General features: G+C 45.3%; 1 protein-coding gene across 1 annotated transcript in view; it reads left to right on the top strand.

Moving 5' to 3' along the window:
* Positions 1-20,498, top strand: part of MYCBPAP (MYCBP associated protein) — a 104,187-nt gene that overhangs the window by 38,960 nt on the left and 44,729 nt on the right. The window contains exons 9-11 of the mRNA XM_089677594.1: positions 9,980-10,098; positions 10,215-10,323; positions 12,654-12,846. Of these exons, the coding sequence (XP_089533720.1) occupies positions 9,980-10,098; positions 10,215-10,323; positions 12,654-12,846 (421 nt within the window). The remainder of the gene's footprint in view (positions 1-9,979; positions 10,099-10,214; positions 10,324-12,653; positions 12,847-20,498) is intronic.

Raw genomic sequence — 20,498 nt, 5'->3', positions numbered from 1 at the left:
TGTGAAGCATGGGGGTGGCAACATCATGCTTTGGGGCTGTTTCTCCGCAAAAGGGACCAGGACGACTGATCCATGTACAGGACAGAATGAACGGGGCCATGTATCGTGAGATTTTGAGTGCAAACCTTCCATCAGCAAGGGCATTGAAGATGAAACGTGGCTGGGTCTTCCAACATGACAATGATCCCAAACATACCGCACAGGCAACGAAAGAGTGGCTTCATAAGAAGCATTTCAAGGTCCTGGAGTGGCCTAGCCAGTCTCCAGATCTCAACCCCATAGAAAACCTTTTGGAGGGAGTTGAAAGTCTGTGTTGCCCAGCGACAGCCCCAAAACATCACTGCTCTAGAGATCTGCATGGAGGAATTGGCCAACATACCAGCAACAGTGTGTGCCAACCTTGTGAAGACTTACAGGAAACGTCTGACCTCTGTCATTGCCAACAAAGGATATATACTGTAACAAAGTATTGAGATGAACTTTTGATATTGACCAAACACTTATTTTCCACCATAATTTGCAAATAAATTCTTTCCAAACACAACTCGTCGTGTTTGGAGGAGAGAGAATGCTGAGATGCATCCAAAGAACACCATACCTACTGTGAAGCATGGGGGTGGCAACATCATGCTTTGGGGCTGTTTCTCCGCAAAAGGGACCAGGACGACTGATCCATGTACAGGACAGAATGAATGGAGCCATGTATCGTGAGATTTTGAGTGCAAACCTCCTTCCATCAGCAAGGGCATTGAAGATGAAACGTGGCTGGGTCTTCCAACATGACAATGATCCCAAACATAACGCCCGGGCAACGAAGGAGTGCCTTCGTAAGAAGCATTTCAAGGTCCTGGAGTGGCCTAGCCAGTCTCCAGATCTCAACCCCATAGAAAACCTTTGGAGGGAGTTGAAAGTCTGTGTTGCCCAGCGACTGCCCCAAAACATCACTGCTCTAGAGGAGATCTGCATGGAGGAATGGGCCAACATACCAGCAACAGTGTGTGCCACCCTTGTGAAGACTTACAGGAAACGTCTGACCTCTGTCATTGCCAACAACGGATATATAACAAAGTATTGAGATGAACTTTTGATATTGACCAAATACTTATTTTCCACCACAATTTGCAAATAAATTCTTTCCAAATCAGCCAATGTGATTGTCTGGATTTTTTTTCTCATTTTGTCTCTCATAGTTGAGGTCTACCTATGATGCCAATTACAGGCCTCTCACATCTTTTTAAGCGGGAGAACTTGCACAATTGGTGGCTGACTAAATACTTTTTTGCCCCACTGTATGTCATTTGTCGTAAAGGGATATATTTCCATTGGGCCATGCACCATTTCACATCTTTGATTTATTTTAAACCTGGACTATAAAAATTACAGTCAGAATGATTGGATCCTATGGGCAACAAGAAATGTTCTTTTTAGCAAGCTTTTCCAGTATTGGCCCTAATGTGTTGTACAGAGCAACTAGCCAGATTACATCTGTTGTTCCTCTCTGTGATTGGTCGGTAAGTGCAACACTTCCACATTCCCTTCCCCTTATCACCTATATCTTAGTTTCTCCCCAGTGGGGAGTAGAGTGAGATTGTATCCAACCCTAACCATTTTCCTTTTAACCACTTCCTGTCGGGACACTTTTACCCCCTTCCTATTATTTATGGTTTTTGTTTTTTTTTTTACATACTGTCACCCTAGCAGTACAGTATCACCATGGTGACACTGTACTAATTGTGGGGGGTGATGATTTTTTTTTTTTTTTTACACTGATTGCTTTTACACCCATATAGGATGTAAAAGCAATCATTTCTCTTTCTCTCTGTCTGCATTCTTGCAGCCATTGAGAATTACTGAGTGAGCTGTGATTGGTCACAGCTTGTCACATGGTACAAGGCTGTTGTGAATCTTCATCACCCCCCATAAGTAGTACAGTGTCACCAGGGGCGGACTTGGTTATAGGGGACCTCTGATGTGAAGAAGAATTAATTTATTTGAAGGCAGTTGTGTTCATTGTCCCAGGCTCAGGTATCCCATTGATAAGCAGCATTTACATTTTACACTGGGGTGTTTCAGGATTCTGCATACTTTTAAAGGGTAACACAACTGAAAAAAGGTTGAGAAACGCTGCTTTAGACAAAAAGAAGCATTTAAACCTTGCATTGCAAGGGGATCCCGCTGCAAGAGTAGTGTTGATTTTTCTCCGGAGTTCAGCCTTAACTCACTCTCATTTGAACCAATCTTTCACATTATTGTGAATCATAACTCAAAACATTTTACCAAGAACTTCATTTCAAACAGGAGGATTTGGAACACATTATTCTTTCTACCTTTTAAAAGTGTGTTCATTTTCTAAGTGAGCGTAATTCCCAAGTGACACCCACTCCAGCTACACAAGAACCTTTTAGCTGACAAGCTCGGCACTTTCAAAGAGTTGAAAGGTGAGATTGCTACCCATTTTCATCCAGAGCACATTACTTGTTACATTCTGCATCACAGCCTTGTAAGAGGCACATTGTAATGTATGAATCACGAGCAGAAACAAAGCCTAACCGGAGAAATTTAGCTAGCGCTCTATTAGCCTCAGTGCTGCTTCATTATATGCTGCATTGACAGAACTGCATGTTTAGAAGTCTACCAAGAGTGTTAGAAAATTGCAGATCATTTAGTCGTAGTTTTCTTTAGGTTTCTTAGAGGAGATTAACTGAAATGAAGCCTAAAAGTATCTATTAGTAGGTGGTGGATTGTTTTCTGAATGATGGCACAATTCCGAGAAATAGTAAAGGGCAAAGTAAATAGCGTTTTTTTGGCATTGATGTATACAGCATTATATTACTCCTTTTTTTTTTTTTAAGTTTTAAGTACATCTAAGACTTCAAAGAGTAATTTACATCAAGAGCCAAGCATTTACAGGATTATACCAGTGTCTGTGGGTTGTACATGGAAAACACAGATGCAGAAAAGCAGATATCCTGTCAGGGATCGCGGCTACAAATGGCTCAGAGCGCCAATCCATTCTAGCCGGCAATCACCAGGACCTGGACGACGGCAGCCGTGCATGTGCACTCGCGATTGCGGCCGCTCGCCTGGCACCAATGGCAGGGCAGGGCGCACTATTTAAACCTGCCCTGCACCTACACACATTGCCGTATGGTCTTATTCCTGTGTTCCTGTATTCCGTTGTTGGAGATTTGTTGCTGACCTGCCTGGACCTGACCTCTGCTGACTTCTCCTGCTCTGACCCCTGGCTAAGTTTGACCTCTCTTTTGGATATCCCTACCTGATATGAAATACTGGTACCGACCCCGGCGAGTGACCTGACTATTCTTCTGCTTGCTGCCTTGTACTACGCTGACCTCTCTGTTACCGACCTGGCCCGTTTGACCACGCTCATCCATCCATCCGGCACGGATCCAGCCATCCCTGCGTCCGCCTTCTGCCTCTTCACGTCAGGCTCTCCACCTGCACAGACCCCTGGCGGATTCCTCTACCGCAGACGGGTGTACTCAGGGGGCGCGACCTGGTTCCAGCCTGCTCCAAGTCCATCCCCACCATCAGGGGCCCTGGTGAACAAGCAGGCTGGGGCTTAGACTCCGCGCTCTGGGGAATCCTGTCCTGTCTGCTGCTAGAGGTACTGCCAGGCGGTTGCTAACATCCAGTAGGGGTTACATGTATATCATCTTAAAGTGGAACTAAACTGCTTAATGAATGGCCTCCTCCACCCCTCTTCTGCACCACCATCTTTAAAACTCCAGCGCATGCGCATATGCGCCACTGGTATCTAAGACTTAGTAGGCACCTATGCACACATGCGTTGGGAGTTCTGCTCATGGGCACAAACACTGCTAACATCTGACAGGCTGCTAGTGTACTGCTCAGCCGCGTTTGTGCATGTGCATAAAAATCAGTCGTACATGCGCACTTACAACACACAGTTGCGGCACAATGACACTCTGCCTCCTAAGATAGCTATGGACAGTGGGACCCTGACTAGTCTAGAAACCCAGAAGTGCCGATTTGCAGCACAAAAAAGATATAAAAAGGTAAAAAAATAGAGCAATAATTATAAAGATTATATCAGCGCACAGAAAAAGTCAATACAGTTCCAGCAGCTGGAAAACTAAGCCCCCCTGGGCAGATGAAAATATATAAAACAGGATCAGGTCCTGTTTTATACAAAAATATAATACGGTTTTTTACGTTTTCTGTAAGAGGGAGGGATAAAATAGAAAACGATTGGCGTGAGTTTACTTCGCCTTAAGCCTGAACTGCAGGTGAATATAAAAGACCCAAAGTAATCCATCTCTGTATTCATTAATACATCATTAAATTTATTTTTTAATACAACGGTATAGGTACTTGAATTTGACTTGACTTGATAACAGTCTCTTGCAATCCCTGTACAGCAGAGCTCAGACTGAAAGAGGTCAAAGCAGCACAAAGAGCCAGTAAGATGTGTTGCAGTGGTCCTATGCTTACAGGGAACATGCTGCATAGGAGATGAGAGTGTTGTTAAGCGGTAGTCAAGTGCTGTGTCACGGCTTAGCCGCGTGCTGATCTGCATGTGTACAGCCAAGTGGTTAAGGAGCATCTGTACTCTTTAACCCATTCCTGTATAGGTTGGCCCCCTTAGCCTCAGTGAAGTGCTATGGCCATAGCAGCCTCCCATGGTCACCAATACAGAAGCACCCCTGAAAAGCCCCCAACTTGTCCTAACCAGCACCACCTAGTAGCCCCTTCTACTACTTCTTCAGGATGTATGGGAATGAACCACAATAGCACCTTGACCCACAAGCTATTCATTTCCAGATGATATTCCCACCTTGAGGGTAGGAAAAGGAAGATCCACACAATGGAAGCATTTTAACTATTTACTGAATTGCAGTTGATTTACATATATACATCTTTTCAGTTATCTCAATGATGATGGCATCCTGCAAACAGAGAACAGTAGAGATGAGAGCCGTGTCAAAGAGCCAGATTCCCACATCCCATGCCAAAGGGATGCAAGTAGTTCCATAAGTCCTGCACTTCTTTCCTTGCTTCTTCTGTAATGGGAATCTAGGGCCTGAAAGAGTACATCTTTGCATGCTTTGCTTTCCATGACTGACTTCCTTGGAGGACTCCCATCAGATTATTTTTAAAGAGCCCTCTTGACCACAGTGCCCCACATTGGCAGGGGCAGGGTTGGCACTTCCTCACTATCTATGGTACACCCCACTCACTACTCTGGGGATCTTTAGCACCTGCTTAGGCACCTACACTGCCCACTCTTCACTCCAGGGTTCCCTTCCCTAACTATGGAAACATGTAGTCGCCAATTTGGGGATCTACACCAGGCACTTCTTAGCTTCCACCTTACAAGAGCAAGGTGACAGAAAGATAGCCTCTTCAGTCTGCTGCTTCTTTTTTCATTGTCTAGTCACAGGCTAGGGGAGGGACAAGTCCTGTAATTATTACTTAAGTGCAATAGAGAAACACGAGGTCACCTGTTCTGCCAGGCAGGGCTGTGCTGTGTGCCATGGCTGTGTAAATCTCAGGACTGTATGGACATAGATACAAATCATGTGGCAGGGAAAACAATAGTGACTGCACCTGTTCATCTTCATTTTATGAACAGGCAAATGTGGATGGAATAGAGACATAATCCTAGTGCTGGTGTCTATCTTACCTTCAGTGCTGGTGATGAGGTGGGGTGCAGGTGTACGACCACATGCCTGGTTTTTAAGCAATACAAATTAGTAAAAGTCCGAATTAATGTTGTCAATTGATGGTCCCTGGAGTTCGTCTTTGATATTTTTGGAAAGGTCAGATGTCTTTTTTTTTTTTTTTGTAATTCTTTATTTAGACATTGAACATTTACAAAAGAAGTGCTATCACTTCAATATACAATAAATGTGAGCAAAAGCTCCACAAGAAACCAACAATAGCGCATAAGGACGCAACATGTCAATAAATTTCCGGTATCCAATAACACTAGACTAGGTATGTTATGTCTACTACATCAGAGACTGGCAAAATACCATATATACTGGAAATGAGGGGTAATGATCCTCAAAACATTTTACTGTGAAAAATGACGTTGTTCCCTTAAACCATGGGAACAGGAAAATATTGTGAAAAATGATGTTCAGGGAGTTAAAAAAAAAAAGGGGGGGGGGGAGTGATGGGGGGGGGGTGTATGGGACAGAGCGGGAATGTGCAGACAGGGCCAGGAACGGTTCTGGAGGGGTGGGGGAGCGCGACACTCCCCTACTCCATCTACTCCCCCCCCCACCCCCAAAGAGCCAGCCAGCACAAAGAGCCAGGAGCAGGCAGTAACACCCAACAGATGATGCCAAAAGGGTCAAACGGGCCCAAGGATAGCAGGCATTAAGTCCAGGTATTGCACTGAGTATGTGTACACAGTCGGCCGACACGTCTCCCTAAATGCGTCTTCCTTATTATTAAGGGAGGCAGTTAGACTTCCATAGATCTGATTTCACTCAACCTTGCAAACCGATACCTCATAGTTGGAGGGGAGGTTTGCTTCCATAAGTTGGGAATGCACCGCATTCAATAGGTAGACTGTCAAGGAACATTTATAGTGACGTAAGGCCACACAGTTGAGATATAATAGGTAGGCTGATGGATCTGTACCCAGGTCCACTGAGGTCAAATGTGATACTAAGTTCCTCACTCCCTTCCAAAACTGATTCAGCAGAGGGTATTGCCAAAAAATATGTAACAGTGTGCCTGCTTCCTTCTGGCATTGTCAACACAACCTGGAGACCGTGGGGTATAAAAATTGTTCAGTAGCACTGGGACCCTATACCACCTGGACAAGAGTTTGTATCCATGCTCTTGGAAAAGGTTAGCAATTGAATATTTGTGTGCTCGTTGAATGATTCGGGCTACTTGTTCCCTAGAGAAAAACACCTGCAAGTCAGTCTCCCAATTGCACACATAAGGAGAGACAAAGTCCTCCTCTGGCGTATTCAGCATTTTGTACAAGATGGATAAGAGGTGAGGTGTATATTCCTATGTGGCACATGAATGTTCAAAGGGGGTGAGTGATCTCACATACATGCCCAGATCTGGTATAGATTGCAAGAAGCAGTGGCGGACTGACCATTTGGAAACTCGGGCACTGCCCGAGGGCCCGGGGTCAGTAGGGGGCCCCATGGGATGCCCCTGGTACCTTTCTTCATAGGCTTTTTTGAGTTTGGGCAAGGACACAGGGGCCCCATGATCACCTATTGCCTGGGGGCCCCATGAGTTGTCAGTCCGCCCCTGGCAAGAAGTGACACAATTGGTGAGCCAACCAAGAACTCAGTGGGGGTTGTACTAGAGTGCTAATTGCTTGGAGAGGCATCCAACCCTGACGAGTCGTAAAGTCGTAATAGCTGCCTATTGTTGATTTCTGAATGAAAGGCAGGGTTGGAGATCACTGGGGTAAGGGGGAGAGATATGGGGACAAACCTTTTTGTTGAAGAGTCTGCTGGGCAACCTTAATAGTGGCTCCCACAGTAGGGTGACTTTTAAGAGAACGGTAATATTTCACCAGGTCAGCTGGTTTTGAAGATAAAGGATAAGAGTAATTATATCCTCCAGCGTATATTTTTCCATTTGGCGTGTTAGATGAATTCTCCATAGAGCAGTATTTACAGCACAAGCTTAAAGTCGTTGTAAGCCTCAGACGTGAAAGATGAACAAAGCATATCCCTCTATAGCAGTGATGGCGAACCTATGGCACACGTGCCAGAGCTGGCACGCAGAGCCATCTCAGTGGGCACGCCAGGAAGAAGAGGATGATGAGCGCGCATGGACCGGCCATCCAGATCTCGTCCACACTGGATCCCCATCAAACTACATTTCCCACATGTCTCTGGGGCCAGGGTGGGCGTGGACGAGAGGAAACGGCTCCAATGCGGCTCTGGCACCAGGGGTGATGTACCCGGGGATGGGCGCGGAAGAGGCTCCCACACTGCTCCCACACTGCTCCGGGGCCAGGGGCAACATGTTCAGCGTGGATGGGAACGAGCTGCTGGGTTGGAAGCCACACCGACGCTGCCAGAGGTGAGATTGCTTGCAGTGTCATCCATCAGTGCCCAGCAGTGTCGCCTGTCAGTGCCCAGCAGTGTCGCCCATCAGTGCTGCCCATCAGTGCCATCCATCAATGATGCCAAGCAGTGCCATCCATCAGTGCCCAGCAGTGCCACCTGTCAGTGCTGCCCAGCAGTGCCACATGTCAGTGCCCAGCAGTATCGCCCATCAGTGCTGCCCATCAGTGCCACCCATCAATGATGCCCAGCAGTGTCACCCATCAGTGCCCAGCAGTGTCACCCATCAGTGCCCAGCAGTGTCGCCTGTCAGTGCTGCCCAGCAGTGCCACCTGTCAGTGCTGCCCAGCAGTGCCACCTGTCAGTGCCCAGCAGTGTCGCCCATCAGTGCTGCCCATCAGTGCCACCCATCAATGATGCCCAGCAGTGTCATCCATCAGTGCCCAGCAGTGTCATCCATCAGTGCCCAGCAGTGTCGCCTGTCAGCGCTGCCCAGCAGTGCCACCTGTCAGTGCTGCCCAGCAGTGCCACCTGTCAGTGCCCAGCAGTGTCGCCCATCAGTGCTGCCCATCAGTGCCACCCATCAATGATGCCCAGCAGTGCCACCGATCAGTGCCGTCTGTCAATGCGTCCAGGTAGGCAAGTGGTTAATTGCAGTGTTGGCACTTTGAAATAAAAAAGTTGGTTTGTGTTGCAGTTTTGGGCACTCGGGCTCAAAAAGGTTCGCCATCACTGCTCTATAGTGTGTACTTATCTCAGCCCAGAGCACTAAGTGTCATTTCTTCCTGCTGCCTCATTCTATTGTTATCTGTATGAGTCACTTGTGACAAGTTTTCCTGACACCAAGAGAAAGATGGTGATGGGGAGGGACCTCCAGCAGATTGACAGCCTCAGCTCTGTTCCTGTGAACTTTGTGAAGGGGTGTGTCTCTTCCCTCCAATCATCTCTCAGAGCTCTCCTCACTGAACTCTGCAGTGTGTGATTTCAGCTCTCCACCACCTTCTTTTTGAACTCTGACAAGATGTATAAGCTCAGCCCTTTGAATGGATGTAGAAAAGAGAAGACTGCAGATAAACAGGTACATCCTATGTAGAAGGATTTGTTTCATCTCTGTGTATCACCTGAGGCCAGTCACTTCACTGGGTATATGTAAGGATATACAACCACTTTAAAGCTGAGGTTTAATCTGCTTATTATGCTTTCCCCGGCTCTTCTCTTCCCCCCTCATCAACATGCTAATAAGATTAAAAAAAAACAACAACTTTACAATTTTATCACATTCCAAATATAGACTCAGTGATGCCATCACTGAGTTTCTGTGCTTCTCTAGGTAGATGTAGGTAGATTGTGGCCGATGAGAGGGACCAACAGGAAGCTGTACATAGCTTCTTAAAAACATTGCAGCACCTTTCCCTTAGTATTCCTCTCAAGAGCCCTCAACACTAATGCAAGTTGTGGGCTGATTCTTGGAAGGAGTTATGTAAATATCAAAATGGGCTGATGGGTGGGTGGCAGCCTGGAGGAGTGGGCCTGCATGGGCAGTCTGCATTTGTATCCAGACCATCCTAGGTAATGCCCATTTGTTATGCTGGGTCTCCGTCGTGGACAAAACTGGAATCCAATAAATGAAAGAGACCAGGGACATTTTCTTGGGGTAGGAAAGAGCTAGCTGATGCTGGATTTCCTCCAGGCAGGAAATTAGATGGATGTATCTGACTTGCTGTAGGTTTTAATGCACACTGTAAGAAGCTCACAGTGTGCAATTATAGCAAGTAATTTTAGTGCAGGAGAGGAGCCGGTACAATTGTGCAAGACTACAGAGCAGGCTGGAGTTTAGCTTTACGTGTACCTGTTAATTTGCCCTGCATGGTTCACTTTGAGTCTTCTTTACATTAATCTAGATGCTGTGCTCATTGCCATATTATGTTTCCTCCATTCAGGATATAGATGGATTGGAAGTAGTTGGACGTGGGCAGCCTTTTTCATGCGTTTCTGCAAAACACTTCCCTTTTTTACATGAGCAACACCAAGAAACCCCTACAGAAGAGAAAGAGAACCTGTAAGTATGCAAGGAGATAAAGCCTATATTGCTTTTTTGTAGTCAAAACAGAATGACTTTAGATATTTCTATAGTTCTATGGATATTTTTCCCTGAGATGTCATCCGTTCTTATAGGGATCCACTCCAAGATTACCCTGATGTAGTTGCAGACGTTGTCTTCGGCCCGTCGTTGCTTTTCTGTGGGCAACCAGCAATCTGGGTTGATGATCCAGTCTCTCACAGGGTAAAAAGTGTATACATATATTTCTTCTCAGATTTTACACTGCTGTGCCTAAGACTTCTCCTTATATTGAAGTGGAGCCAAAGCCAGCTCTTTAATTTAGTGTTGGATAGAGTAGACATTGATTAAAGCCCAGCTCCAGGAAAGGTAAAAGTCCTCTCTTTCAGTGGAGGTGTGCCTACACCGGAAGAGTTTAAGTGGAAGGCAAGTCAAAACCTAACTAAGCTTCAATCGACTCACACCCTATTCTAAGCCTATTCTATCTACCTGTGAAAGGTAGGATGTCTATACTTGCCTATTTTGAGGGTCCTCTGGTCACATGATCGGGTCCCAGCACTGGCTTCAGCTGACAATGGATGCCTATAGTAATCCTATGGGTGACGTAATTGCACAGGTGATTTCTCCTCTTCACTGAAGCCGGTGCTGGAGAGATTATGTGACCAGATTGGCTTCAGAATAGGTAAGTATACACCTCTTTCCTTTTTCAAGGTAGATATAATAGGGTTAAAATAGGGGTGGATTAGATTTAGGCTTAGCTAGATTTTGATTTGCCTTTCACTTTAAAGTGGAGTTTCACCTGAAAAACAGAAAAAAAGTCAGCAGCTTCAAAAACTGTAGCTGCTGACTTTTGAAATACAGACGCTTATCTGTCCCTCGGTCCAGCGGTGTCCTCACCACCCCTGGTTTTACCGGCCGTCTTCTCTCCCTGGTGTTGGCATCTTGAGTGTGGGCACCCGGCTGTGACAGCTTGCGGCTTCACAGCCGGGTGCCCACTGCTCATGCATGAGAAGCGCTGCACTTTGTGAATGGCCCCGTATGTCTTCTGGGACCTATCACGTGTCCCAGAAGACGCCGGACCATTCACAAAGCGCGGGGGAGGGAGGACAACTTCCACTTCGCTATCGAAGTGGGAGCGGGTATCTGTTAAATTCGGGTACCTGCTCCCCAAAGATGCCAATCCTTAATGGAGAGCGGGGGACAAAGGCTTAAAGCGGAACTTTCCCTTTGGGTGGAGCTTCACTTTAAATGCTCATTTAGTCTAGAGCAGGGTCGCCAAACTTTCTAAACAAAGGGCCAGTTTACTGTCCTTCAGATTTTAGGGGGGGCCGGTCTGTGGCCATTGGCAGTTGAAATTGTCTTGGTGTCAGTGGGAGTAAACAATGCATCTTTGGTATTATGGGGAGGAATAGTGCCCCATTGCTGGTGTCATTGGGAGGAATAGTGCCCTATCGGTGTCAGTTTGAGTGCCTCATCATTGGTGTCAGTGGGAGGAATAGTACCCTGATGTTGGTGTCAGTGGGAGAAATAGGACCCCATTGTTGGTGTCAATGGGCCCCATTGCTGATGTCAGTAGCCAGAATTATGCCCCATTGATGGTGTAAGTGGGAGGAATAGTGTCTTGAATCAGTGGAAGTAAAAGTGCCTCAAGGACGGATAAAGGCAAGAAAAGGGTTGCAGTTTGGAGACCACTGGTCTAGAGGACAGTAAAAGCACTTTTACATTACCTGATCCTCCGCTCTGCAGGAAAACTGCACTACCTATGTTCCAGCAGAGGAATGACCCTCTGATTCCTCATGAGGTCTGCACTGGCCTTCATAAGGGCATCCAACCCGCCAAAGTTTACAGTAGAGGAGGGGAGGCTGCAGGGACTGCAGGAGCAGAGGATCAGGAATGTAAAGCTGTTTCACCCAGTCCTCTAGACCTAAACAAGTAGTTAACCCTTGCAGACTGTGCACAACCTCCCTGCAAAGAAACTTTTGATTTTTCTGGAAATCGGCTTTAAAGCTTGTATTTTGCTTGCTCTAACTCCTCTCTCCCGCCTTCATCAAGATGCTAATGAAATTCTTATATAAAACCTTTCTATATAAAACCTTTAGGGTTGGTAGGGTGCTGAAAACATCAAAGCACCCTGCCTCAGTACCATTTTTTTACAGTAGTCTTCCTTGATGTAGACAAACATGCAGATGCTAATAAAAATTGTTGGCCGCTAATGTAACAATAAATAAACAGCTGAGCATGGTTTTATTTTTATATTATTTTTCATATTATTCTAATTTATTATGATTTTCCAGCAGGATTGATTGTCCTTTTAATACGAAAAGACTGTTGATGAAAACAATTGTTTAGTGCAGTGGATTTCTAAAAGATTTGATACCTTTATTGAAATGATAATTAAACCCTACAGTTGCATTGCTACTTGTATGGCCAGCATAAGGCTAAAGGAAAGGACTAAGGGCCCATTCACAATTGTGTGCTGTGGCAACATGTGCTAAAATGCACCCATTACCGTTACCACAACGTTGAGGCTTCCATTTTTTTCCTTTTACTTCCAGGACAAAGCTGGCATCTCTACACGTATCACCTTTGAAGCTCTTGCTGGAGAGAAAGCCTCATCGGTAATAGAGGTGGTCAACAATGGAAGTGCAGCTATTTGGTATGAATGGAGGCGATTGCCCAATACTGGCAATCTGGAAAAATGCCACAAAGAGACACGAGTACAACATTTCTATTTCAACACAAGCGCTGGTAAGGTGACATTGACAGCATGTTATGCTAGTACAGTAGATAGGATAGGGCCATTCCACCCAGAGGCAGTATTTTAGTCTTAGGTATTCACCATGGGTCACCTACAAAATTTCATATTTCTTGGGGCTTTTGGCAGTGGGATCTCAGTATTCAGGACCACTCAGCTGCCATGAAGAGGGATTGTAGAATTTTTATTGGATTTTGGTTGTGTTCATTTTTAAATGTTGGCCCTAACCCCAGAAACTTCACTAAGTCTTATACCTATCTGCTGGGAGCCACTCAGGCCTTCCATGGAAAGTGATGTTACTGGGCTCTCCATTCGTTCCTATGGAAAGGCCATCCATAGCTGCAACAACTTCATAGGAATGAATTGACATTCTTCTACGCATGAACAGAACAAGAGTCCAGCCAGGAGACTTTCCGTGGAAAAATTGTGTGGCAAGTATGTATAGGATTTGGGGGATTATCCTTTAACCCAGCCTTCCTCAATACTTTTGACATGAAGAAACCCATGAAATAACTTTCAGATTTCAGGGAGTAAACCTCATACTAACATGTACTATGTCTGCAGCTCATGGTACATTAGCCAGCTCTACATGTAACAAATATTTTCAGAAATATTGAAATTAAATTATTAATAATAATAGTGATTAGAAAAAATGCAGCCATTGAAAACTGTATTCTCACATTGGTGGTCAGCGGATTAATACCCGTACATTGATCAGTGGAGTAGTGCCCCTTACATTGGTGGTCACTGTAGTGCTCCTTTACTATGACTGTCAGTGTAGTGCCCCTTACATTGGTGGTTAATGTAGTGCCTCGTACATTGGTGGTCAGTGTAGTGCCCCATTACATTGGTCATCAGTGTAGTGTCCTCTTACTCTGGTGGTCAGTGTAATGATTTTTACATTTTTGGTTGGAGTTATACCCCCTTACATTTGTGGGGAGTGTAGTCCCACCTTACTGGTGATCATTGCAGTGTCACCTTACATTGGTGCTCAGTGTAGTGCCCCATTACATTGGTCGTCAGTGTAGTGTCCTCTTACTCTGGTGGTCAGTGTAGTGATTTTTACATTTTTGGTTGGAGTTATACCCCTTTACATTTGTGGGGAGTGTAGTCCCACCTTACTGGTGATCATTGTAGTGTCACCTTACATTGGTGCTCAGCGTAGTGCCACCTAACTGGTGGTTATTGTAGTGAAATCCTTTATTGGTAATCGGTGTAGTGCCACCTTACATTAGTGGTCATTGTAGTGTCACTTTACATTGGTGGTCAGTAAAGTGCTCCATTGCATTGGTGATCATTGGGAGATGGGTCTTACACTGATGGCCAGTGGGAGAACAGCCCCATCACAATAGAGGTCAGTGGGAAGAATGCCCTTAGCTAAAAAAGTCATTGCTGTTAGTAACTTATCTGAGAGTCAGAAATTGCTTAAGGAACCCCTGGAACTTTTGAAAGAACCCTGGCATTCCAAGGAACTCTGGCTGAGAATGACTACCCTTTAGCATCTGAAGGTAACCAAAACCCAGGCCATATGTTGCAATAACATATGACTAAGCCCTGGTGGGCAGGGTGAAATGTGTCACGGGGGAGGGGGTTGGGGGGAGTGTGGTATTGGCAGAGACATGTAGGCTGAGGTGGCTCCATACTTCAACTTTACACCAGTTGGTCTGTAGAGCAGTGTCTTCTTTTAATTACTTCTTCTAATCACTCAGTGCAATATCTCCAGTGATAAAATATATAACACTTCTTCTGATCACTCCACTCCTCCTCCACTGTAAGTGCTTCGCTCAAGATGTGCGCTCGCCTTAACGGAATGACCTACGTATTATAGAGATCATTTAAAGCTTATTTTCCCCACTTCCTCACCATCACAGAAGGCAAGAAAAAACATAGCACATATTGTTTTTTAATTTTAAAACCATATGTATTAAAAAAATTTTAAAGGGTAAGTTCACCTTTTAACAAAAAATAATAAATGCACATTTTTTAGCAGGTAAAAAAAATGTGCATTTACAATTTTTTGTTTTTGGAGCCTCTAAAGCATTGCACCAGCGATCAGCAGATCGCTGGTGCCATGCAGGTCTCCCTCTGACCTGTCACTGTATCTGCTTGCTCGTACATCCCCTACAGGCAAGCAGATACTTACTGACAGGAATGCTCAATGAAGTACCGTGGTGCTGTGGAGCGCCGTGGTAGTTCATTAAGAACTACAAGCAGAGAGCCGCACAGGCTGTCAGAACTTGTAGTTTTCCCATTCACAGAGCACTGTGAATGAGTGACATGGCTGGGAGGGCAGAGCCACTGACACCAATGCTGGGGGTTATATTGGCGGTCACTGACACCAATGCTGGGGGTTATTATGGTGGTCACTAACACCAATGCTGGGGGTTCTTATGGCGATCACCGACACCAATGCTATGAGTTGTTATTGTAGCCACTGACACCAATGCTGGGGGTAATTATTGCAGCCACTGCACCAATGCTGGGGATTGTTATTGCAGCCACTGACGCCAGTGCTGGGAGTTGTCATCGGAGCAATTGACGCCAATTCTGAGGGTTATTATGGCAGCCACCGACAGCAATGCTGGGGATTATTATGGCAGCCACCGACAGCAATGCTGGGGATTATTATTAGAGATGAGCGAATCGAAGTATCCGAAGTGGAATTCGAGTTGAATATCGGAAAAATTTCGATTCGTGCCGAATCCGAAAAATAGCCTAATTCGGATGCGCGAATCGAAATTTTTCAGAAAATGGCGGCTGACATGTGCGGCGACGGAGCGGGGATGTCTGGGAAGGCGCGCAGACAAGGCGCGCTGACCCATAATGCATTCCTCAACTACATGTGATCGCATCAGCCAATCAGCAGCCAGCCAGCCAGCACTGTGTAATGGTCGAGCTATAAATAGCGGCCATTTTGGAATTCTTCATTTGCCTGCAGTTATTGAACAGAGGCAGACCGCTCTGTACTAGGGACAGGGACAGAGTTAGGGCCACAGAAACGATAATTGGGGACAGAGAAAAGTTACTTAGGGACAGAGAACCATTACTCAGGGACACAGACTTGTTAATGAGGGCCACAGAATCGTTATTTAGGGACAAAGAAACGCTAGTTAGGGCCACAGAATTCATACTCAGGGACAGACAGAATTGTTACTCAGTGCCAGAGAATTGTTACTTAGGGCCACAGAAACGTTATTAGGGCCACAGAATTTTTACTCAGGGACAGACAGAATTGTTACTGAGTGCCAGAGAATTGTTACTCAGGGACAGACAGAATTGTTACTGAGTGCCAGAGAATTGTTACTTGGGGCCACAGAAACTTTAATTAGGGCCACAGAATTTTTACTCAGGGACAGACAGAATTGTTACTGAGTGCCAGAGAATTGTTACTCAGGGACAGACAGAATTGTTACTGAGTGCCAGAGAATTGTTACTTAGGGCCACAGAAACTTTACTTAGGGCCACAGAATTTTTACTCAGGGACAGACAGAATTGTTACTGAGTGCCAGAGAATTGTTACTCAGGGCCCCAGAAACTTTACTTAGGGCCACAGAATTTTTACTCAGGGACAGACAGAATTGTTACTGAGTGCCAGAGAATTGTTACTCAGGGACAGACAGAATTGTTACTGAGTGCCAGAGAATTGTTACTTAGGGCCACAGAAACTTTACTTAGGGCCACAGAATTGTTACTCGCACAGACACAGAATTGTTACTCGCACAGACACAGAATTGTTACTGAAGGCCACAGAACTGTTACTTAGGGCCACAGAATTGTTACTCGCACAGACACAGAATTGTTATTCGCACAGACACAGAACTGTTACTGAGGGCCACAGAACTGTTACTTAGGGCCACAGAATTGTTACTCGCACAGACACAGAATTGTTACTCAGGGCCACAGAACTGTTACTTAGGGACAAAGAAACGCTAGTTAGGGCCACAGAATTCATACTCAGGGACAGACAGAATTGTTACGGAGTGCCAGAGAATTGTTACTCAGGGCCACAGAAACTTTACTTAGGGCCACAGAATTTTTACTCAGGGACAGACAGAATTGTTACTGAGTGCCAGAGAATTGTTACTCAGGGACAGACAGAATTGTTACGGAGTGCCAGAGAATTTTTACTCAGGGCCACAGAAACTTTACTTAGGGCCACAGAATTTTTACTCAGGGACAGACAGAATTGTTACTGAGTGCCAGAGAATTGTTACTCAGGGACAGACAGAATTGTTACTGAGTGCCAGAGAATTGTTACTTAGGGCCACAGAAACTTTACTTAGGGCCACAGAATTGTTACTCGCACAGACACAGAATTGTTACTCGCACAGACACAGAATTGTTACTGAAGGCCACAGAACTGTTACTTAGGGCCACAGAATTGTTACTCGCACAGACACAGAATTGTTACTCAGGGCCACAGAACTGTTACTTAGGGACAAAGAAACGCTAGTTAGGGCCACAGAATTCATACTCAGGGACAGACAGAATTGTTACGGAGTGCCAGAGAATTGTTACTCAGGGCCACAGAAACTTTACTTAGGGCCACAGAATTTTTACTCAGGAACAGACAGAATTGTTACTGAGTGCCAGAGAATTGTTACTCAGGGACAGACAGAATTGTTACTGAGTGCCAGAGAATTGTTACTCAGGGCCCCAGAAACTTTACTTAGGGCCAAAGAATTTTTACTCAGGGACAGACAGAATTGTTACTGAGTGCCAGAGAATTGTTACTCAGGGACAGACAGAATTGTTACTGAGTGCCAGAGAATTGTTACTTAGGCCCACAGAAACTTTACTTAGGGCCACAGAATTGTTACTCGCACAGACACAGAATTGTTACTCGCACAGACACAGAATTGTTACTGAAGGCCACAGAACTTTTACTTAGGGCCACAGAATTGTTACTCGCACAGACACAGAATTGTTACTCGCACAGACACAGAACTGTTACTGAGGGCCACAGAACTGTTACTTAGGGCCACAGAATTGTTACTCGCACAGACACAGAATTGTTACTCAGGGACAGACAGAATTGTTACGGAGTGCCAGAGAATTGTTACTCAGGGCCACAGAAACTTTACTTAGGGCCACAGAATTTTTACTCAGGGACAGACAGAATTGTTACGGAGTGCCAGAGAATTGTTACTCAGGGCCACAGAAACTTTAATTAGGGCCACAGAATTTTTACTCAGGGACAGACAGAATTGTTACTGAGTGCCAGAGAATTGTTACTCAGGGACAGACAGAATTGTTACTGAGTGCCAGAGAATTGTTACTCAGGGCCACAGAAACTTTACTTAGGGCCACAGAATTTTTACTCAGGGACAGACAGAATTGTTACTGAGTGCCAGAGAATTGTTACTCAGGGACAGACAGAATTGTTACTGAGTGCCAGAGAATTGTTACTCAGGGACAGACAGAATTGTTACGGAGTGCCAGAGAATTGTTACTCAGGGCCACAGAAACTTTACTTAGGGCCACAGAATTTTTACTCAGGGACAGACAGAATTGTTACTGAGTGCCAGAGAATTGTTACTCAGGGCCACAGAAACTTTACTTAGGGCCACAGAATTTTTACTCAGGGACAGACAGAATTGTTACTGAGTGCCAGAGAATTGTTACTCAGGGACAGACAGAATTGTTACTGAGTGCCAGAGAATTGTTACTCAGGGACAGACAGAATTGTTACGGAGTGCCAGAGAATTGTTACTCAGGGCCACAGAAACTTTAATTAGGGCCACAGAATTTTTACTCAGGGACAGACAGAATTGTTACTGAGTGCCAGAGAATTGTTACTCAGGGACAGACAGAATTGTTACTGAGTGCCAGAGAATTGTTACTCAGGGCCACAGAAACTTTACTTAGGGCCACAGAATTTTTACTCAGGGACAGACAGAATTGTTACTGAGTGCCAGAGAATTGTTACTCAGGGACAGACAGAATTGTTACTGAGTGCCAGAGAATTGTTACTCAGGGACAGACAGAATTGTTACGGAGTGCCAGAGAATTGTTACTCAGGGCCACAGAAACTTTACTTAGGGCCACAGAATTTTTACTCAGGGACAGACAGAATTGTTACTGAGTGCCAGAGAATTGTTACTCAGGGCCACAGAAACTTTACTTAGGGCCACAGAATTTTTACTCAGGGACAGACAGAATTGTTACTGAGTGCCAGAGAATTGTTACTCAGGGACAGACAGAATTGTTACTGAGTGCCAGAGAATTGTTACTCAGGGACAGACAGAATTGTTACGGAGTGCCAGAGAATTGTTACTCAGGGCCACAGAAACTTTAATTAGGGCCACAGAATTTTTACTCAGGGACAGACAGAATTGTTACTGAGTGCCAGAGAATTGTTACTCAGGGACAGACAGAATTGTTACTGAGTGCCAGAGAATTGTTACTCAGGGCCACAGAAACTTTACTTAGGGCCACAGAATTTTTACTCAGGGACAGACAGAATTGTTACTGAGTGCCAGAGAATTGTTACTCAGGGACAGACAGAATTGTTACTGAGTGCCAGAGAATTGTTACTCAGGGACAGACAGAATTGTTACGGAGTGCCAGAGAATTGTTACTCAGGGCCACAGAAACTTTACTTAGGGCCACAGAATTTTTACTCAGGGACAGACAGAATTGTTACTGAGTGCCAGAGAATTGTTACTCAGGGCCACAGAAACTTTACTTAGGGCCACAGAATTTTTACTCAGGGACAGACAGAATTGTTACTGAGTGCCAGAGAATTGTTACTCAGGGACAGACAGAATTGTTACTGAGTGCCAGAGAATTGTTACTCAGGGCCACAGAAACTTTACTTAGGGCCACAGAATTTTTACTCAGGGACAGACAGAATTGTTACTGAGTGCCAGAGAATTGTTACTCAGGGACAGACAGAATTGTTACTGAGTGCCAGAGAATTGTTACTCAGGGACAGACAGAATTGTTACGGAGTGCCAGAGAATTGTTACTCAGGGCCACAGAAACTTTACTTAGGGCCACAGAATTTTTACTCAGGGACAGACAGAATTGTTACTGAGTGCCAGAGAATTGTTACTCAGGGCCACAGAAACTTTACTTAGGGCCACAGAATTTTTACTCAGGGACAGACAGAATTGTTACTGAGTGCCAGAGAATTGTTACTCAGGGACAGACAGAATTGTTACTGAGTGCCAGAGAATTGTTACTCAGGGCCACAGAAACTTTACTTAGGGCCACAGAATTTTTACTCAGGGACAGACAGAATTGTTACTGAGTGCCAGAGAATTGTTACTCAGGGACACATAATCGTTGAATTAAAGAGTATGTCAGACAACATGCAGAGGAGTGGCAGAGGAGGCAATTTTTTAGGAGCGAGCAGACATGGCAGCAGAGGAAGGGGTCGAGGCAGCACTATTCGCAGCCAGAGGCCAGTGCTCCCGGTGTCATCCAGCGGTCGTGTCTCCACCGACAACCCTGCCGTCATTGATTGGTTGGCTCGGTCGTCTTCCTCTTCCCAGGTCACCTCTGACACCTACAGCCAACGGTCGGTGGGTACGTCAGACACAACCGTTAGTTGGCATGGCCCGGGAGCAAGCCCACTGAAATCACATGTCCTCTACCTGCCCCTGTCCTTTGCTGTTCCCTCACCAAGCGAAGTATCGCA

This window comes from Staurois parvus, unplaced genomic scaffold (assembly GCF_062004578.1).
Source record: "Staurois parvus isolate SC_StPar_1 unplaced genomic scaffold, SC_StPar_1.0 ptg000189l, whole genome shotgun sequence".
In the NCBI taxonomy this organism is placed as follows: Eukaryota; Metazoa; Chordata; class Amphibia; order Anura; family Ranidae; genus Staurois; species Staurois parvus.
The sequence above is the reverse complement of the archived record's forward strand: the minus strand, read 5'-3'. Positions and strand labels throughout refer to the sequence as shown.